The sequence below is a fragment of the Staurois parvus genome, unplaced genomic scaffold (genome assembly GCF_062004578.1).
Source record: "Staurois parvus isolate SC_StPar_1 unplaced genomic scaffold, SC_StPar_1.0 ptg000253l, whole genome shotgun sequence".
In the NCBI taxonomy this organism is placed as follows: Eukaryota; Metazoa; Chordata; class Amphibia; order Anura; family Ranidae; genus Staurois; species Staurois parvus.
Genome location: NW_028318049.1, coordinates 1,170,729 through 1,189,140, shown reverse-complemented (window position 1 = coordinate 1,189,140; position 18,412 = coordinate 1,170,729). Strand labels below are relative to the sequence as shown.

General features: G+C 42.5%; 2 protein-coding genes across 3 annotated transcripts in view; both read right to left on the bottom strand.

Annotated features, from left to right (window-relative positions):
• The window catches only part of JHY (junctional cadherin complex regulator), a 68,791-nt gene extending 63,111 nt beyond the window's left edge, over positions 1-5,680 (bottom strand). Inside the window, exon 1 of the mRNA XM_089680916.1 lies at positions 5,526-5,680. The gene's annotated coding sequence lies outside the window, so the exon portion shown is untranslated. The remainder of the gene's footprint in view (positions 1-5,525) is intronic.
• A 3,997-nt stretch (positions 5,681-9,677) lies between these two features.
• CRTAM (cytotoxic and regulatory T cell molecule) overlaps positions 9,678-18,412 on the bottom strand; it is a 57,618-nt gene continuing 48,883 nt past the window's right edge. For both annotated transcript variants that reach the window (XM_089680922.1, XM_089680923.1), the window contains 3 exons: positions 14,835-14,969; positions 11,464-11,550; positions 9,678-9,920 (listed from right to left, as the gene is read on the bottom strand). In XM_089680922.1, the coding sequence (XP_089537048.1) occupies positions 9,865-9,920; positions 11,464-11,550; positions 14,835-14,969 (278 nt within the window). In that variant the 3' untranslated portion in view covers positions 9,678-9,864. The remainder of the gene's footprint in view (positions 9,921-11,463; positions 11,551-14,834; positions 14,970-18,412) is intronic.

Sequence of the window (18,412 nt, the reverse complement as noted above, 5' to 3'; positions counted from 1 at the left end):
TTAAGTGACAATATATTACATTTTGCTTTTGGGCTTAAAGTGTTAATAAACCCACAACAGTAAAATCAGTCTGTATATGCAGTAAAGCATGCTTGTTATACTCACTATGGAACCTAAGGGGTTAATCCTCCACATTGTGTAAAATGGCTGTTTAATCCCATCTTCTCTAACCCTCCCCTTCTTCTACTGTCCCCAATCTATCTGCTATAGTTAGAACAGCAGTGGCAAGTCTGCACATGATCTGTTTTGTGTGTATGGCTAAACAGAGGCTCAGGGGACATGCAGCCTCATAGGACAGTCAGAGGAGAATGAAAACTCCCCCTACAAGATTACCCAGTGCTTGGCAAGACACTGATAAAAGGCACAAGACTGCTATACAGGTGAAACTCGAAAAATTAGAATATCGTGCAAAAGTTCATTTATTTCAGTAATGCAACTTAAAAGGTGAAACTAATATATGAGATAGACTCATTACATGCAAAGCAAGATAGTTCAAGCCGTGGTTTGTCATCATTGTGATGATTATGGCTTACAGCTCATGAAAACCCCAAATCCACAATCTCAGAAAATGAGAATATTACATGCAATCAATAAAACAAGGATTGTACATAGAACAATATCGGACCTCTGAAAAGTATAAGCATGCATATGTACTCAGTACTTGGTTTTTGCCCCTTTTGCAGCAATTACTGCCTCAATGCGGCATGGCATGGAAGCTATCAGCCTGTGGTACTGCTGAGGTGTTATGGAAGACCAGGATGTTTCAATAGCGGCCTTCAGCTCTTCTGCATTGTTCGGTCTCATGTCTCTCATTTTTCTCTCGGCAATGCCCCATAGATTCTCTATGGGGCTCAGGTCAGGCGAGTTTGCTGGCCAATCAAGCACAGTAATCCCACGGTCATTGAACCAGGTTTTGGTGCTTTTGGCAGTGTGGGCAGGTGCCAAGTCCTGCTGGAAAATGAAGTCAGCATCCCCATAAAGCTTGTCTGTGGAAGGAAGCATGAAGTGCTCCAAAATCTCCTGGTAGACGGCTGCGTTGACCTTGGACTTAATGAAGCACAATGGACCAACACCAGCAGATGACATGGCTCCCCAAATCAACACAGACTGTGGAGACTTCACACTGGGCTTCAAGCATCTTGCAGTGTGTGCCTCTCCATTCTTCCTCCATACTCGGGGTCCTTGGTTTCCAAATGAGATGCAAACGTTGCTCTCATCAGAAAAGAGGACTTTGGACCACTGAGCAACAGACCAGGTCTGTTTTTCTTTAGCCCAGGTAAGACGCTTCTGACGTTGTTTGTTGTTCAGGAGCGGCTTGACAAGAGGAATACGACATTTGAAGGTCATGTCCAGGATCCGTCTGTGTGTGGTGGCTCTTGATGCACTGACTCGAGCCTCAGTCCACTCCTTGTGAAAGTCCCCAACACTTTTGAATGGCCTTTTCCTGACAATCCTCTCCAGGCTGCGGTCATCCCTGCTGCTTGGGCACCTTTTTCTTCCACACTTTTCCCTTCCACATAACTTTCTATTAATGTGCTTTGATACAGCACTTTGGGAACATCCAACTTCTTTTACAATTACCTTTTGAGGTTTTCCCTCCTTATGGAGGGTGTCAATGATGGTTTTCTGCACAACTGTCAGGTCAGCAGTCTTTCCCATGATTGTGATTCCTACTGAACCAGACTGAGAGACCATTTAAAGGCTCAGGAACCCTTTGTAGGTGTTCTGGCTTAATTATCTGATTAGAGTGGGACACTTTGAGCCGAGAATATTGCACCTTTTCACAATATTCTCATTTTCTGAGATTGTGGATTTGGGGTTTTCATGAGCTGTGAGCCATAATCAGCACAATTATGACAAATCACAGCTTGAACTATCTTGCTTTGCATGTAATGAGTCTATCTCATATATTAGTCTCACCTTTTTAAGTTGCAATACTGAAATAAATGAACTTTTGCATGATATTCTAATTTTTCGAGTTTCACCTGTATACTGCTGATGAGAAAAGGTATTTATCAGTTTATATACAGTGCCTTGAAAAAATATTCATACCCCTTGAAATTTTTCACATTTTGTCAACCAAAAACATAAATGTATTTTATTGGGATTTTATGTGATCGACCAGCACAAAGTGGCACATAATTGTGACCTGGAAGAAAAATGATAAATGGTTTTCAACATTTTTCACAAATAAATCTGTGACAAGTGTTTGCAGCATTTGTATTCAGCCCCCCGGAGTCAATACTTTGTAGGTCCCCCTTTGGCTGCAATTCCAGCTGCAATTCTTTTTGGGGATGTCTCTATCAGCTTTGCACATCTAGAGAGGGACATTTCTGCCCATTCTTCTTTGCAGAATATCTCAAGCTCTGTCAGATTGGATGGAGAGCGTCTGTGAACAGCAATTTTCAAGTCTTGCCACAGATCCTCAATTGGATTTAGGTCTGGACTGTGACTGGGCCATTCTAACACATGAATATGCTTTGATCTAAACCATTCCATTGTAGCTCTGGCTGGATGTTTCTGGTTGTTGTCCTGCTGGAAGGTGAACCTTCGTCCCAGTCTTGTCTTTTGCAGACTCTAATAGGTGTTCTAAGATTGCCCTGTATTTGGCTCCATCCATCTTCCCATCAACTCTGACCAGCTTCCCTGTCCCTGCTGAAGAAAAGCATCCCCATAACATGATGCTGCCACCACCATGTTTCACGGTGGGGATGGTGTGTTCAGGGTGATGTGCAGTGCTAGTTTTTCACCACATAGCGTTTTGCTTTTAGGCCAAAAAGTTCAATGTTATCTCATCTGACCAGAGCACCTTCTTCCACATGTTTGCTGTGTCCCCCACATGGCTTCTTGCAAACTGCAAACGGGACTTCTTATGGCTTTCCTTCAACAATGGCTTTCTTCTTGCCACTCTTCCATAAAGGCAGATTTGTGGAGTGCATAACTAATAGTTGTCCTGTGGACAGATTCTACCACCTGAGCTGTGGATCTCTGCAGCTCCTCCAGAGTTACCATGGGCCTCTTGGCTGTTCCTGTGATTAATGCTCTCCTTGCCTGACCTGTCAGTTTAGGTGGACGGCCATGTCTTGGTAGGTTTGCAGTTGTGCCATACTCTTTTCATTTTCGGATGATGGATTGAACAGTGCTCTGTGAGATATTCAAAGATTGGGATTTTTTTTATACCTAACCCTGCTTTAAACTTCTGCACAACTTTATCCCTGACCTGTCTGGTGTGTTCCTTGGCCTTCATGATGCTATTTGTTCACTAATGCTCTCTAGCAAATCTCTGAGGGCTTCACAGAACAGCTGTATTTATACTGAGATTAACCCCTTGACGCCGACGTAACACAAATATGTGGCCTCACGGACCTGGGCTTTTTTCCGTGGGGCCGCATATTTGCGTACCTGTCTTTGTGCTGGGAGCGCGCCGCTTGGCGCGCTCCCAGCACCAAGACTGCGGTGTCACTGAGAGCCCCGGGTCCCGTTCTAACGATCGGGACCCGGGACTCCCGATTCCGGGTCACGTGATCGCTGTGATAGCCTCTGATTGGCTATCACAGTGATCAATCACTGTGCAGCCCGGCCCCCTTGTTTTCTCTCTCTCTATGAATGGAGAAGAGAGATACATTGTATCTCTCGAACTCCTAACACAGAGAGAGAAAAAAAAGTTTGTAAAAAAAAAAAAAAAAGATAAATAAATATTAAAAAATAAAAGAAAAAATAAAGAAAAATACCTAGATCAAGGTTTGATCTAGTTCAGTACCAGGGTTAGTGTTTGGGTCAAGGTCAGGGTCAAAGGTCAGGGTCAAGGGCAAAGGTCAGGGTCAAAGGTCAGGATTTAAAAAAAAAATTGGTATCAGTGTCAGTTAGTGTTAATGTCAATGTCAGTGACAGTGTGTTTTATATAAAAAAAAAAAGACAAAAACAAAATGCGCACTGTTGTTTCTGGACTGTACTACGGGTACAAACAACAAATAACATACACATATATGGTATCACTGCGATCGTCAAGAACTGGAGAATGTATTTTGAGTTGTTCTTTGGTGGTAGGTTATGGTCGTAACAAGAAACACACAGTTAAATTTAAAAAAATGATTTTTTTTACTATTTTGGCCCAGTTTTCCTTTAATAATAAAAAAAAATTAGGAGCTATCCATGACCATTTACCACCAAATGAAAGCCCAATTTGTCCTGAAAAAAACAAGGTATAATCCACCTGGATGTACAAAGTAGTTGTGACGATATGTACGGTTTTAATAACACGTCAACGTTGCAGAATTGTGCTTAGGCATTTAGATTTGTTTTACCCTTAGGCGTGAATGGGGTTAAATTACAAACAGGTGGACACTATTTACTAATTTGGTGACTTCTGAAGGCAATTGGTTCCACTAGATTTTAGTTAGGGGTATCAGAGTAAAGGGGGCTGAATACAAATACACGACACACATTTCAGATATTTACTTGTAAAAATTTTTGAAAACCATTTATCATTTTCCTTCCACTTCACAATTTTGTGCCACTTTGTGCTGGTCTATCACAGTGGTCTGCAAACTGCTTGGGCCGGATGTGGCCCTTTGCTTGCCTTTATCCAGCCCTCGGGTCACTATTTCTCCAACTGATAGGAAGCACTATTCCTTCCTGTCAACAAGGTTGAGGCACCATTCCTTCCACTGACACCAGTAGTGGGGCATAATTCTTCCAACTGACACCAATGATGGGGCACTCTTTCTTCCAACTGACACCAATGATGGGGCACTCTTTCTTCCACTGAAACCAACAATGGGGCACAATTTCTTCCACTGCCACCAATGATGGGGTACTATCCCCCCTCCAGCACTAATAATAATAGTAAGGTACTATTCGTCCCACCAATACCAATACCAATAATAATAATAATAATACCAATGATGGGGCATTATCTCTCCTCCTACTAACCACATGTTCCTACTGACCACCAAGTTTGAGGAATTGTTTACTTCCACTGAAGTTGTGGCATTTTATACTTCCACTGGCCACAGTTCGGCCCCCCTAACGTCTGAAGGACAGTAGACTGGCCCTTTGCTTAGAAAGTTTTATCACATAAAATCCCAATAAAATACATTTTACGTTTTTGGTTGCAACATGACAAAATGTGAAAAATTTCAAGGGGTATGAATACTTTTTCAAGGCACTGTACCTGGGATGTCACACCGCATGTCATCGCACAGCAGCGTAATGCGCCATGTAGTGAGATGTCACAATTCAATTAGAGTTGAAAGCCAAGAAAGAGAAAAACAAAACCAAGACAAGCATCGCGATGCCCTGAAACGCACATCACACCGCTCCCTGCCGAAGCCCACACTATGCTGGCCTGCGTGCATTTTACTGCGTAGTCTATTGTGAATGGGCCCTTAATGTAAATGTCTTCATTTAGGAAGAATGCAAAATCCAGAACATTCTAACCAGCCTGCAGTGTGTAGGCAGACATGGAGCGACATCATCTATATTTGATATCATTCAGGAATATGGATCGATAACTCTTGTCCTACCTGGAGAGATGTGGAGTTGTCGTCTGATGCAGCCGGCCTGCTGCTGGGGAACTGATCCTGTCTGAGCTGTAGTGTTGCCGTGGTGACAGGACTACAACAAACAACCACAACAAAAGGCTTCCCCACTGGAGAAGGCCTCTGTGTGGCAGGGCTCACCACAGCTACACCCCGGGGCCACTCACATACAGACAGACCATGCATACTGCTAAGATCCAAGCACAGCCTTAATGCTACAAAATATCTGTCTTCACTGACAATCTGTATGATAAAGGAATTCTCTATTTCAATCTGCGTTTTTTGCTTTTTTTAATTTGGCTTTGGATAAAGTGTGAAAGGATGATAACCTCTACTAGGTTTTATATCTATGTCCCCATTGGGCAGATTTCATCTCACTTCCTGTCCTGGTGACAACTTGACTGGGAAAGGAAGTGAGGAGTAAATGCTCTAAATTGGGGACACAAATATGGAAACCTGACAGAGGCTCTTCTAAGTGTTTATTCTCCCCATCCAGCATGTATTAAAGCTGAACTTAAAGTAGAACCATAGTTAAAACTTTTTTTTTCTATTTTCTATAGAGAAAGGGAGGGTTATAACCCTTGTCAAACTTTTTTCTTTGACATCTGTGTCCCATTGGGAAGATTTACTTTCACTTCCTGTCCCATAGCCAAAACAGGAAGTGAGAGGAAATCCCTGCAAATTAAAGGAATCCCTTGTCATGTCACCAGAACTAGTGTCTCCATTGGAAGATTTACTCTGTATTATTTTTCTGGGGACAACCCAAAATGTGGGATTTTCCTTTAATGATAATTTATTTATTTCAGGTACTTATATAGCGCTGTCAATTTACGCAGTTCTTTTACATATATATTGTACATTCACATCAGTTCCTAACCCTCAAGGGGCATACAATCTAAGGTCCCTAACTCACATTCATATACAAGGGCCAATTTAGACAGGATCCAATTAACCTACCAGCATGTCTTTGGAGTGTGGGAGGAAACCAGAATACCTGGAGGAAACCAACGCAGGCACAGGGAGAACATCCAAATTCCAGGCAGAAGGTTCCGTGGCTGGGATTCAAATCAATGACCCTAGTACTGCCAGGTGGAAGTGCTAACCATTTAGCCACTGTGCTGGTAAAAAGTACAAATAGAGAGAGAGGGTGAATCTCCCTAATGGGGACACAGACTGCAATAAAGGTCAACAGGGGTTCTAATCCACCTCCACGCTATCCAAAACTAAAGAAAGTTTTGCCTTTAGTTATACTTTAAAATGGAACTTTATTTAAGAATTATCCACTTCCCCTCCAGAGGATTTACCCCCCTTCCTGACCAGGCCATTTTTTGCGATACGGCGCTGCGCTACTTTAACTGACAATTGCGCGGTCATGCAATGCTTTACATAAATGAAATTTACATCCTTCTTTCCCACAAATTTAGCTTTCTTTTGGTGGTATTTGAACACCTTTGCGTTTCTAATTTTTTGTGCTGTAAACAAAAAAAAAAGAAAACGATATTTTTTTACTTTTTGCTATAAAACACATCCAATAAAAAACATTAAAAAAAATCTAATTTCTTCATAAATTTAGGTCAAAATGTATGCTGCTACATGTCTTTGCTAAAACAAAATCCCAATACGTGTAAAGTTATAGCTTTTACAAATGTTGGTATATATACTAAATTTTTTTTTTATACTAGTGATGGCAGCAATCAACGACTTATAGTGGGATTGCGGGACTGTGGCGGGTATTCTGACACTGTGGGAACTGACTAACTGCCACTGACACCCCAGTGAAACTAATACAGCGATCAGTGTTAATAAAAAGCACAGACATTGTACTAATGACACTGGGCAGGAAGGGGCTAACATCTGGGGTGATCAAAGGGTTAACTGTGTGCTGTGTTTTACTAGGGAAACATGCTGCTGTGTATTTCTCTGCTGTGCAGAGAGATACACAGCAGCATGTCCATGCTGACAGCAGAGAGACCTGCATTGTTTACACACAGGTCTCTCCCCTGTCAGCTTTCCCTGACGATCACTGAGTGTTGGCCAGGAATCGCTGGCCGGGACCCGGTGATTGACATCTCTAGCCGCCAATAGCAATATTTTTCCGCTTTAACCACACCAAACACACACCCCTTTCCCACACACATGCCTGTTTTTTTTTTTTTTGGTACTTGTGCAAATGTGCCATCAGTCTTTTCCAGGCATTTGAGAACACATCTGCGCACACATGATGGATTCAGCTTCTGGGGGATGGGTATTATAGTGCCTCGCAGCATTTGTGCGCTTGCATGGAAATCTGCCACATGTGCGCACATGTTCCACAAACTTGCAGCTTAGTAACGCACTGTCTTCTAGGATAGCTGTGATGTAGCAACCCCAGGAGGCAGAAGGTACTGGCCTAGGCTGAAAAGCAGAAATTGATGCCTTGCAGCGCAATAAAAACCCCAAAACAATAAAAAATGTGTTAGAGGGAAGGGGAGGGGCAAAGTAAAAAATTGTTTAGGTGAGTTAAGTTCTGCTTTAAAGTGGATATAAACCCTCCAGTCTCTCTCAATTCCTCCAATTTTACAACAATGATGGGGCACAGTTTCTCCCAATGACACAAACAATGGGGCCCATTAACACCAGAGACGGGGCACAATTCTTTCCAATGACACCAGTAATGGGGTACAATTCCTCCCAATGACACCAACAATGGTGCCCAATGACACCAATGCTGGGAGACAATTCCTACCAATAATGAAGAACAATTCCTAACAATGACACCAATGATGGGGCATTGTTTACTTCAACTGATGCTGGTTTTCTACTCCCGATGGCCACAGTCTGGCCCCCCTAACGTTTGAAGGACAGTAAACTGGCCCTTTTTTAGAAAGTTTGGAGACCCCTGCTTTAGATGTATGGTCTCCAAACTGCAGCCCTTTGCTGGCTTTTATTTTTTCTGCACCCCAGTTCCTGTTTTCGTGAATAGGACATGGAACCCAGACTAAGTGACTCAACTATGCGTGAAAATATAGGAACTGTGGTGCAGAAAAATGGTAGCAGATGCTCTTGACTGATGAGTCAAAATGTGAAATATTTGGCTCTAGCAGGAGGCAGTTTGTTCGTGAAGGGCTGGAGAATGATACAGTAATGAGTGTCTGCAGGCAACTGTGAAGTCTGGGGCTGCATATGTGCAAATGGAGTTGGAAATTTGGTCAGGATCAACGGTTTCCTTAATGCTAAGAAATACAGGCAGATACGTATCCATCATGCCATACCATCAGGGAGCCGTGTCACTGGCCCCAAATTTATTCTGCAGCAGGACAACCCCAAACATGCCAAAGGCATCAGGAACTTTCTTCAGCGTAGAAGAACAAGGTGTCCTGGAAGTGATGGTTTGGCCCCCACAGAACCCTGATCTTAACATCATGACGTTTGTCTGGGATTACATGAAGAGCCAGAAGGATTTGAGGCAGCCTACATCCACAGAAGATTTGTGGTTAGTTCTCCAAGATGTTTGAAACAACCTACCTGCCAAGTCCCTTCAAAAACTGTGTGCAAGGGTACCTAGAAAACTGATGCTTAAAGGCAAAGAATGATCACACCAAATATTGATTTGGTTTGGATTTCTCTTCTGTTCATTTACTTTCCATTTTCGTAATTAATAAAGATAAACTATTAACACTTTTAACACTTTTATTTCTGAAAGCATTCTTAATTTACAGTATTTTATTTACACCTGCCTAAGACTTTTGCACAGTACTGTATACAGACATATACTGTACATATATAAATAAAATATTATTGTATATTTATCAAAGGTGTCAAAAGTGATACTAATTGGTAGTGTTTTTCTGGGATACAGTTGCATTGTATCTCTTTAATTTCAAATATTAAACATTCATACATCAGTTCAGCTAATTTTTGATGGAAGGTGTTTTGGTTGTATTGGTGTTTTCAATATCTGATTTTTTTTTTTGCCACAATTAATTTCACCTTCTCCACTGACTCCAATCCATTTCAACTAAATGTTTTGGCAAAATGTGTTGGTGTGCCTTGTTCTTTGCTGCTTGCCCCTGTTTGCCATAGAACATTTCCCATAATATGATAGCAATCTATAAAATGTCAGAAGCTTTCGATAGTTTCCAGTAATCAATACAATCATTCTAATAAAATAATTTATTGGCTTTAGTTTAATAAAAAAAAGGTATAAAAGTATTATTTACAGATCATACATAATATTTATTCACATATAAAAATATTATCTAAACAGTAAAAACCAAACAAACAACATCTTTACACTGAGGGCATGGTTGCACATTGGCGGGCCTTGTTGGTGATTTCTTCGCGGTCACACAGAAACCTGGTTGTTGTACTTAATTCCAGATCCATTTTGATTGGTGGCTGCTGTAGAAAGACAAACACGGTGGTTGAATTTGGTGACAGTTCACTCCTTACATTGCAGAGATCTTCTTTTAACTCTTTCTGTGGCTCTGGGGCAGGACGTGAGGGGAAATTACCCAGACAGGGCACACAGTGAAAAAAACACAGACCTGAGTCTTAGCCCCTTTAAGTCCTCATGCACACGGGACATTTTTACAGCGGCTGTTTTTAGCTTTTGACATTTTTTTCTACAGCCAGTAAACTCCTCAGTATGTTATCCTATGTGTCCGTGCACACATAGACCGTAATCAACATTTTTTGGAAAGAAAACCCAGGACTAGTGGGTTTCTAGAGGAGTTTTTTAGCGGTAAAAATGCTCTAATGCTGAAAAACGCAGCAAAATGAGGTAAAACACGGTAAATCGCGGCAAACCACCATTTTTGGACTTTTTTTACCAAAAAAAAATATTTTTTGGGTTAAAAAAAACCTCTAAAAAACGCAAATGCAAAAAAACGCAGCAAAACGGTAATACTAAAACGCTGAAAAACTCATGTTTTTAATGTGACTTTACACAGCTAATGTTACCAGCATTAGTGAAATGCCCAATGTGCATGGAGCCTTATACTATTCAAATGAATAGGTTGTGGTGCATGATATTTTTTAAGGGATCTAAACAGAATTGATACAGTAAATGGGACTGAGGACATAGATTAATTGGTCCCTTTCTTTAAAGCCTCAGCTGCACAGATGAATGAATAGAAAATGATATGAAAATTCCTGTTCATTCACAAACTGAAGCATAGTAAACACAATTTACTATGCTTAAGTAATGAATGGATACAGGAGAGATCAGTACCAATCACTCACTATGTTCATTCAGGAAAGTAAGGGGACAGTAAATTGGACATACCTCCCCCCACCCAGTCTCTATTCCTGAAACAATACCCCTTGTGTGATTGCAGCAACTGCCAGCGGGACGGAAAGGAGGGAAGCCGGCAGCGCTGTGGAGGAGGGGGAACACACACACAGGGGGCAACTGGACATCAGGTGGAATACTATAACTGATCCCCCTGCAGTGAGGCTGGAGAGAGAAAGCTGGCAGCACAATCCACAGGAACCACAAGGCAATACAGCCTGCCGCCCTTTTTGAACCGGTGAGGACCGGTACAGGAGGGATGGCTGTACTGCCTTGTCCCTGGGGGCACCATCTGTCAAACTCCCCAATGAGATCTATGGGACCACCTTGCAACTGCAAGCCGGAAGCCTAGCTCATAGTTGCGGTGCTGTGTTTCAATACAAAAGTCCCCTTGGGTTTGAGGGGGAAAAAACCCCACAAATTCAGGAGATGTCTGGGTCGCTTTCTGTACAGGTGCAAGATGTTCCTTTACCAGACTGACGTCTATGTGAAAAGGGGCAATATGGTTGTTTATAAAGTCATTCCATGTGTGGCCACTATAAGGTGTGGGTGCGGCTGGCTGGAAAAGCACTGGAGCAATCTTTCTACACTTTTAGACCTGACCAATTTTACGTATGTTCCAAAAGGTTTTTTATCCTTTTCTTTGCTCACCTTGACCATTCCTTGCTTGACCTGGAGCGTCTTCATTATTCGATCTGGATTTGTTGCTCTCCAAAGTCTGATCCGAATTTTCATTCTCTAAAAAAAAACAAAAAACAACAAAGCCCATGAGACTTTGCGGCCATGGAAAGTTCTAGGGCGCTCCTCATCTGGAGAAGAGGGAAGAGCTCATTGTGCCTCATCCCAGACGAAGAGGCCAAAGAGTAGGACAAGAGTGGTGTACAAAGTCCACTGACAATTCCTGCAAGCCAGGAACACCTTGGAACATCCCTTTGTTGTGCGCTCTAAAGGATCCAAGCAGCAGGTGTGCAGACGGCCGGTGACAAAACCCAGAGCTGGCACCAGCTGCAGCCAAGAAGAAGCCCCCCCCCCCGCATGCATTGTCAGATCAGACCCAGATAATTTGTCGATTGTGTCAGTTTGTGGATTAAATCTGAGTTTTGTCCTTTTCAAAAGGTGGAAATGTAAACAGGCCCCCCTGCATTAATTAATTAGAGTCCCATTAGGCCAAGCAAGCACTACGTTGAAGTCGTACATTACTCAGGACGCCACTCGCCCCCTCAACAGTTGCTGTCCTTCCGTTAATGGGTTATTCGTAAAAAGCGGAGGGCTGTAAAATGAATGATGCTTGAAGGGCAGTTAAAAAAGGGGACTTCATTTAAGTTGTTTCTAATGGGCAACAAGTATGTTAATATAAATAGCGTAAGACAATTAGTGAGGGTGATTAATGGATTGGGGGCGCTAGTAAAAAGGTGAAGAGAAACAATGTGACTGGTATTAATTTGTATAGAACATGTTGTGTTAGTATACAATGTATATTTCTTTATTGATGGACAACATGAGAGAAGGAAACATTCTAAGCCTCCACAATTGCCGTTTGTCTGATACATAGGCAGCACTTAAATCAAACTGAAAGCACCGAATAAAGAGAAACGTACACACAAAAACACATCCATTGAACCGCATTATATTGTGGTGTCAATGGACCTTTAATGCAACCAATGAACACCTTTTCTGGCTTCTGCACACTTCTGGTTTTGGCACCCTCACAGATTATGGGGCTCATTTAAAACATAGAACTGGACGCTGAAGTTTTAGCGCCATGCTGTGATAAATTTCACCATTCACTCCTAAAATTCTGACAGCAATGTGGAGCCTGCAATGTCCTAGTGAGTGTTCTCTGCAGAAAGCATAGCATGATAGGTAAGGCCGGTTGTATGACTTCTCCTCCAGTCACTTTTTTTTTCCTCATTTACGGAAATGAATGGAACTTCACTTGCTTCGACGTCCCAATGCAAGAAAAGCGCTAAGTGCATAGTAAAGCACATCATTGTGCTTTATACACTGCTCAAAAAAATTAAAGGAACACTTTATAATCACAGTATAGCATTAAGTCAATTAAAGTCCTGGGTTATTGATCTGGTCAGTTAAGTAGCAGAGGGGGAAGTTAATCAGTTTCAGCTGCTTTGGTGTTAATGAAATTAACAACAGGTGCACTAGATGGACAACAATGAGATGACCCCCAAAACAGGAACGGCTTTACCGGTGGAGGCCACTGACATTTTTCCCTACTCATCTTTTCTGATTGTTTTTCACTAGTTTTGCATTCGGCTAGGGTCAGTGTCATTATTGGTAGCATGACGCAATACCTGGACCCTACAAAGGTTGCACAGGCAGTCCAGCTCCTCCAGGATGGCACATCAATATATGCCATTGCCAGAAGGTTTGCTGTGTCTCCCAGCACAGTCTCAAGAGCATGGAGGAGATTCCAGGAGACAGGCAGTTACTCTAGGAGAGCTGGACAGGGCTGTAGAAGGTCCTTAACCCATCAGCAGGACCGGTATCTGCTCCTTTCTGCAAGAAGGAACAGGATGAGCCCTGCCAGAGCCCTACAAAATGACCTCCAGCAGGCCACTGGTGTGAATGTCTCTGACTAAACAATCAGAAACATACTTCATGAGGGTGGCCTGAGGGTCTGACTCCTCACAGCCTGGCACCATAGAGCTCGATTGGCATTTGCCATTGAACACCAGAATTGGCAGGGCATTGGTGCCCTGTGGTTTTCACAGATGAGAGCAGGTTCAACCTGACCACATGTGACAGACGTGAAAGGGTCTGGAGAAGCTGTGGAAAATGTTGTCCTGCCTGTAACATCATTCTGCATGCCCATTTTGGTGGTGGGTCAGGGATGGTCTGGGGAGGCATATCCATGGAGGGACGCACAGACCTCTACGAGGCTAGACAATGGTACCCTGACTGTCATTAGGTATGGGGATGAAATCCTTGGACCCATTGTCAGATCCTACGCTGGTGCAGTGGGTCCTGGGTCCTTCTGGTGCACGACAATGCCCGGCCTCATGTGGGGAGAGTATACAGGCAGTTCCTGGAGGATGAAGGAATTGATACCACTGAATGGCACCTACGCTCGCTTGACCTAAATCCAATAGAACACCTCTGGGATGTCATGTTTCAGTCCATCCGACACCGCCAGGTTCCACCTCACACAATCCAGGAGCTCAGTGATGCCTTGGTCCAGATTTGGGAAGAAATACCCCAGGACACACTCCGTTTTATCATTAGGAGCATGCCCCGATATTGTCAGGCATGTATACAAACACGTGGGGGCCAAACAAACAACTGAGGACCATTTTGAGTTGCTGCAATGAAATTTCAGCAAAATGGACTAGTCTATTGCATCATTTTTTCACTTTGATTTTCGGGGTGTCTTTGAATTAAGTCCTCCGCAGGTCAATCATTTTCATTTCCATCAAATGATGGGGCATCCTTACGTTTCTAACACATTACCCAGTTCATATTAGTATAAATATCCAGCATGATGTTTTTCCTCATTGAGATCTGATGTGTTTTCAAAGTTTTCCTTTATTTATTTTTTTAGCAGTGTATATGCAGCTGTGTTATGGCCAAGGTACAAGCAATATTTCTGCTTTTTAAAGTCCTATATGTCCACCCCATTACCCTTTTGCTGTATGTGTTTGACTGTCTTTAACCTCTGTTCATTAAAGGGTTAAGGCACCATATTTACTGTATGTACTCCCAATGGAAACCAATATGGATGGAGGAGCCTATAACTTCTGCAGTATATACAAGATGGCAATTCAAGGTCAGAGCAGCAGGATGCGCTGTTGATTACTTGTATCAGTTGTTTTTTTCCCTCCCATACCAGGAGGTCTGCAGTGGTCAGTCATGGGTGTCCATAGAAGATGGACCAGTGTCTCTACAGAGAAGATAGACACCTCTTTCCAACCTAGAGCCGCTGCTGCTGCACCACTGGATTCACACCTCCCTTCCATTTTCCTGCTGTACAAACACAAAAGTTTTATTGAGCATTTATAACCACCAACCTTTCTTCCAGGCTTCATGAGCCTTTTTCAGCTTCATGACAAAGAGATGTACAGTGACCAGCAAAACGCAGATCATCAGCGACACCAGAATCAGGATTACAGTGCTATTTGACTTTCCTTTAAAGGCTTCAAATCCTACAGAACAAAAAAGGCAGTTATTACAAAATATTGCAGCCTTGTCCTTGAATAAATCAGGAAGGGTCTACTACCCTCTCCTTGTCAACCACCTTTTAGTCCATGAAAACCAAACAGGGGTAGTGTAAAGTAGATATAGTTTATCTAAAGCAAGTATGGCTCCCTAGACGTGGTTAAACTAGTGTGATGGTCGTAATGACCAAGATGAAACAGAGCCAGGTTTTCATTTACATAACCAAATTGTTGTATCCATTTAGGATGGCTTAAAACTTCCTCAAGTCTCCTTCTGCAAATTTTATTCTATGGTTTGTCCATTTTTTAGGTAATTGTGTTTGGTTTTGAATTGTTCATTCAAATAAATAACAATAGACAACCTAAGTATTGTTGAATGACAAGACATACAGTACATTTATTCATACTACACATATACATGTAATATCTCTCCCCTTTCCCTTCCCAAACAATATTGTTACTAAAGGTTGTTGCAGTACATAATACAGATTAAATACCATCTTAATTATTGTAAATTGGCTATAGTGCCTCAATGTTGATCAGCTCAAGCCGGCAATAGTAGCTTCAGTGTTGGTCAGGTCAAGCCAACAATAGTGGCTTTGATGGTCAGGTCAAGCCATCTAAAGTGCCTCAATGGTGGTCAGGTCAAGTTGTCTATAGTGCCTCCATAATGGTCAGGTCAGGCTGGCTACAGTGCCTCAATGGTGGTCAGGTCAAGTTGTCTATAGTGCCTCCATAGTGGTCAGGTCAGGCTGGCTACAGTGCCTCAATGGTGGTCAGGTTGAGCCAACTATAGTGCTTCCGACATGGTCAGGACAAAATGTCTGTAGTTCTTCAATGATGGTCAGGTCAAACCAGCTATAAAGCCTCCATGGCAGTTGGATAAAGCTGGCTAGAGTTCCTCAATAGTAGCCAGGTAAAGCCTCCTATATTACCTTAATGTTGGCCAGGTCAAGCCAGCTATAGTTCCTAAATGTTGGTCAGGTCAGACTGGCTATAATGCCTTAATGTTGGTCAAGTCAAGCTGTCTATAGTGCTTCAATGTTGGTCAAGTCAAGCTGGCTATAATGTCTCAATGGTGGCCAGGTTAAGCTACATATAAAGTCTCAATAGTGGTCAGGTCTAGCAAGCTATATAGCCTTAATGGTGGTCAGGTCAAGGTTTCTAGATTGCCTCAGTAGTGGCTAGCTTAAGATGGCTATTTTACCTCAATGCTGGTCAGGTCAAGCTGACTATAGTTTTTCAGTGGTAAACGAGGCAAGCCAGGAATAGTGCTTCAATGTTGATTAGGTCAAGCTGGCTACAGTGCTTCAATATTGGTCAGATCAAGCCAGCTACAATGCCTCAATGGTGGTCAGGTCAAGATGGCTATAGTTTCTTAATGTACATTACATCAAGCTGGCTATCGTTCCTTAGGGGTTCGTCAGGTCAAGTTGGCTGTAGAACCTTATTGTTTGTCATATCAAGCCAGCTATAGGGCCTCAATGATGGTCAAGTCAAGCTGGTTATAGTGCCATAGTGTTGGTCAGGTGAAGCCAAGGACCACCAATTTTGGTCAATTTAGTTGGAAATGTTCTTGCTTCATACATAAGTTTGAACTTGGAGAGAGCTTAGTCATCCAGCTATACAAACTCTATGGTAGTTTGGGAGGGTGTAGATTTTTTTCAGTGAGACAGCACAGGTTTGATTGCCTAAAAACACATCAATCCTGAACATAGCTCATTGGTGTAATTGTGGTTGAAGGGGTAAATAACACCTGGAAGAAATACTTCGGGTGTCTCAGAGTCCACAAAACCCTGTTTCTTCTGTAAAATGTGTGCATGTGTTCAATAGCCTTGTATTGGTGAACAAGAATAAAATATATGAAATTGATCAGCTGCATCACTGTGGCAACATGGGCAAAGAGCTTGATGACAGAGACCCATTCATTTCAATCAAGCAGGTGTGCAGTATAGACTATGTATGAATTTGAATTGGATTAATTTACCCACCATGATAATGATTTCAACAAACCATATTGTCCCTTTTTATAATGACACTAGAATTCTACTTCTGGCATAAAGCACGGTCAACTTATTTACATACGACATAAAGGTTTCTATATTTTGTGTATTTTTTTTTTTTTCAGTTCAATGCTATGAACAAAACATTTGAAAAAAATAATACAAAAAGTCTAATTAGGAATGGTTAAAAAAATCGTAATAAAAAAACAAGATAATTAAATATCTTTTCCTTGCAAATAGGAGATTTTTGTATTTGTCCTTTATAGTATTATTTTGTCCTTTATCACACCCGGCTGAAGGCAAACATTGAAAGGTGTACTAAAAACAAACCTGGAGATTTTCTTATGGTTGTAGTGTTTTATTGGTCCTTGTGCCCTAGTCCATGGAAGCTAAAACTTTTATTGATGAGGATTTATAAGCGTGGAATAGATTTGCAGAATGTGATTTTTTTCTTTTCCTGATTCATCAAAGGCATGTATATTTAGATTAGACTGGCCTGGCGTGACCATAATTACAATGGACGCCTTTTAACATGTATTTCACACTTGTGCTTTGAATGTTACACTCAAATTTCTAGGGATCCAGCATCAAGACTTCTGTCCAGTGCATGGCCACCGGCACTTCTAGGTTTAAACCCAGAGGGCCAGTATCATGGCCAGTCAGGAGGCTGCTCTCCTGATTGATGTTCAATAAAAAAGCCAGTCGACATGTTGCTTGGCTTTGAGTCGCTACTCCTAAACTGAATCCCTGTGTTAGTTCTCCTGACCTGCCTCCAGTAATGCCTGTGTGCTCCTGTGTCTCCAGTGACCGCTGTGTCTCTAGCAACCCCTGTGACCTCTACATACCGCTGTTCTCCAGCAACCCTTTTGTCTCTTTTGCTTCCAGTGACCCCTGTGCATTCATGTGTCCAGTAACCCCTGTGCTCTCTTATGTCTCAAGTGACTCCTGTGCTCCCCTGTGTCTCAAGTGACTCCTGTGCTCCCCTGTGTCTCAAGTGACTCCTGTACTCCTGTGTGTCTCAAGTGACTCCTGTACTCCCGTGTGTCTCAAGTGACTCCTGTGCTTCCCTGTGTCTCAAGTGACCCTGTGCTTCCCTGTGTCTCAAGTGACTCCTGTGCTTCCCTGTGTCTCAAGTGACTCCTGTGCTTCCTGTGTCTCCAGTGACTCCTGTGCTCCCCCGTGTCTCCAGTGACTCCTGTGCTCCCCCGTGTCTCAAGTGACTCCTGTGCTCCCCCGTGTCTCAAGTGACTCCTGTGCTCCCCCGTGTCTCAAGTGACTCCTGTGCTCCCCCGTGTCTCCAGTGACTCCTGTGCTCCCCTGTGTCTCAAGTGACTCCTGTGCTCCCCTGTGTCTCAAGTGACTCCTGTGCTCCCCTGTGTCTCAAGTGACTCCTGTGCTCCCCGAGTCTCAAGTGAATACTGTGTTTCC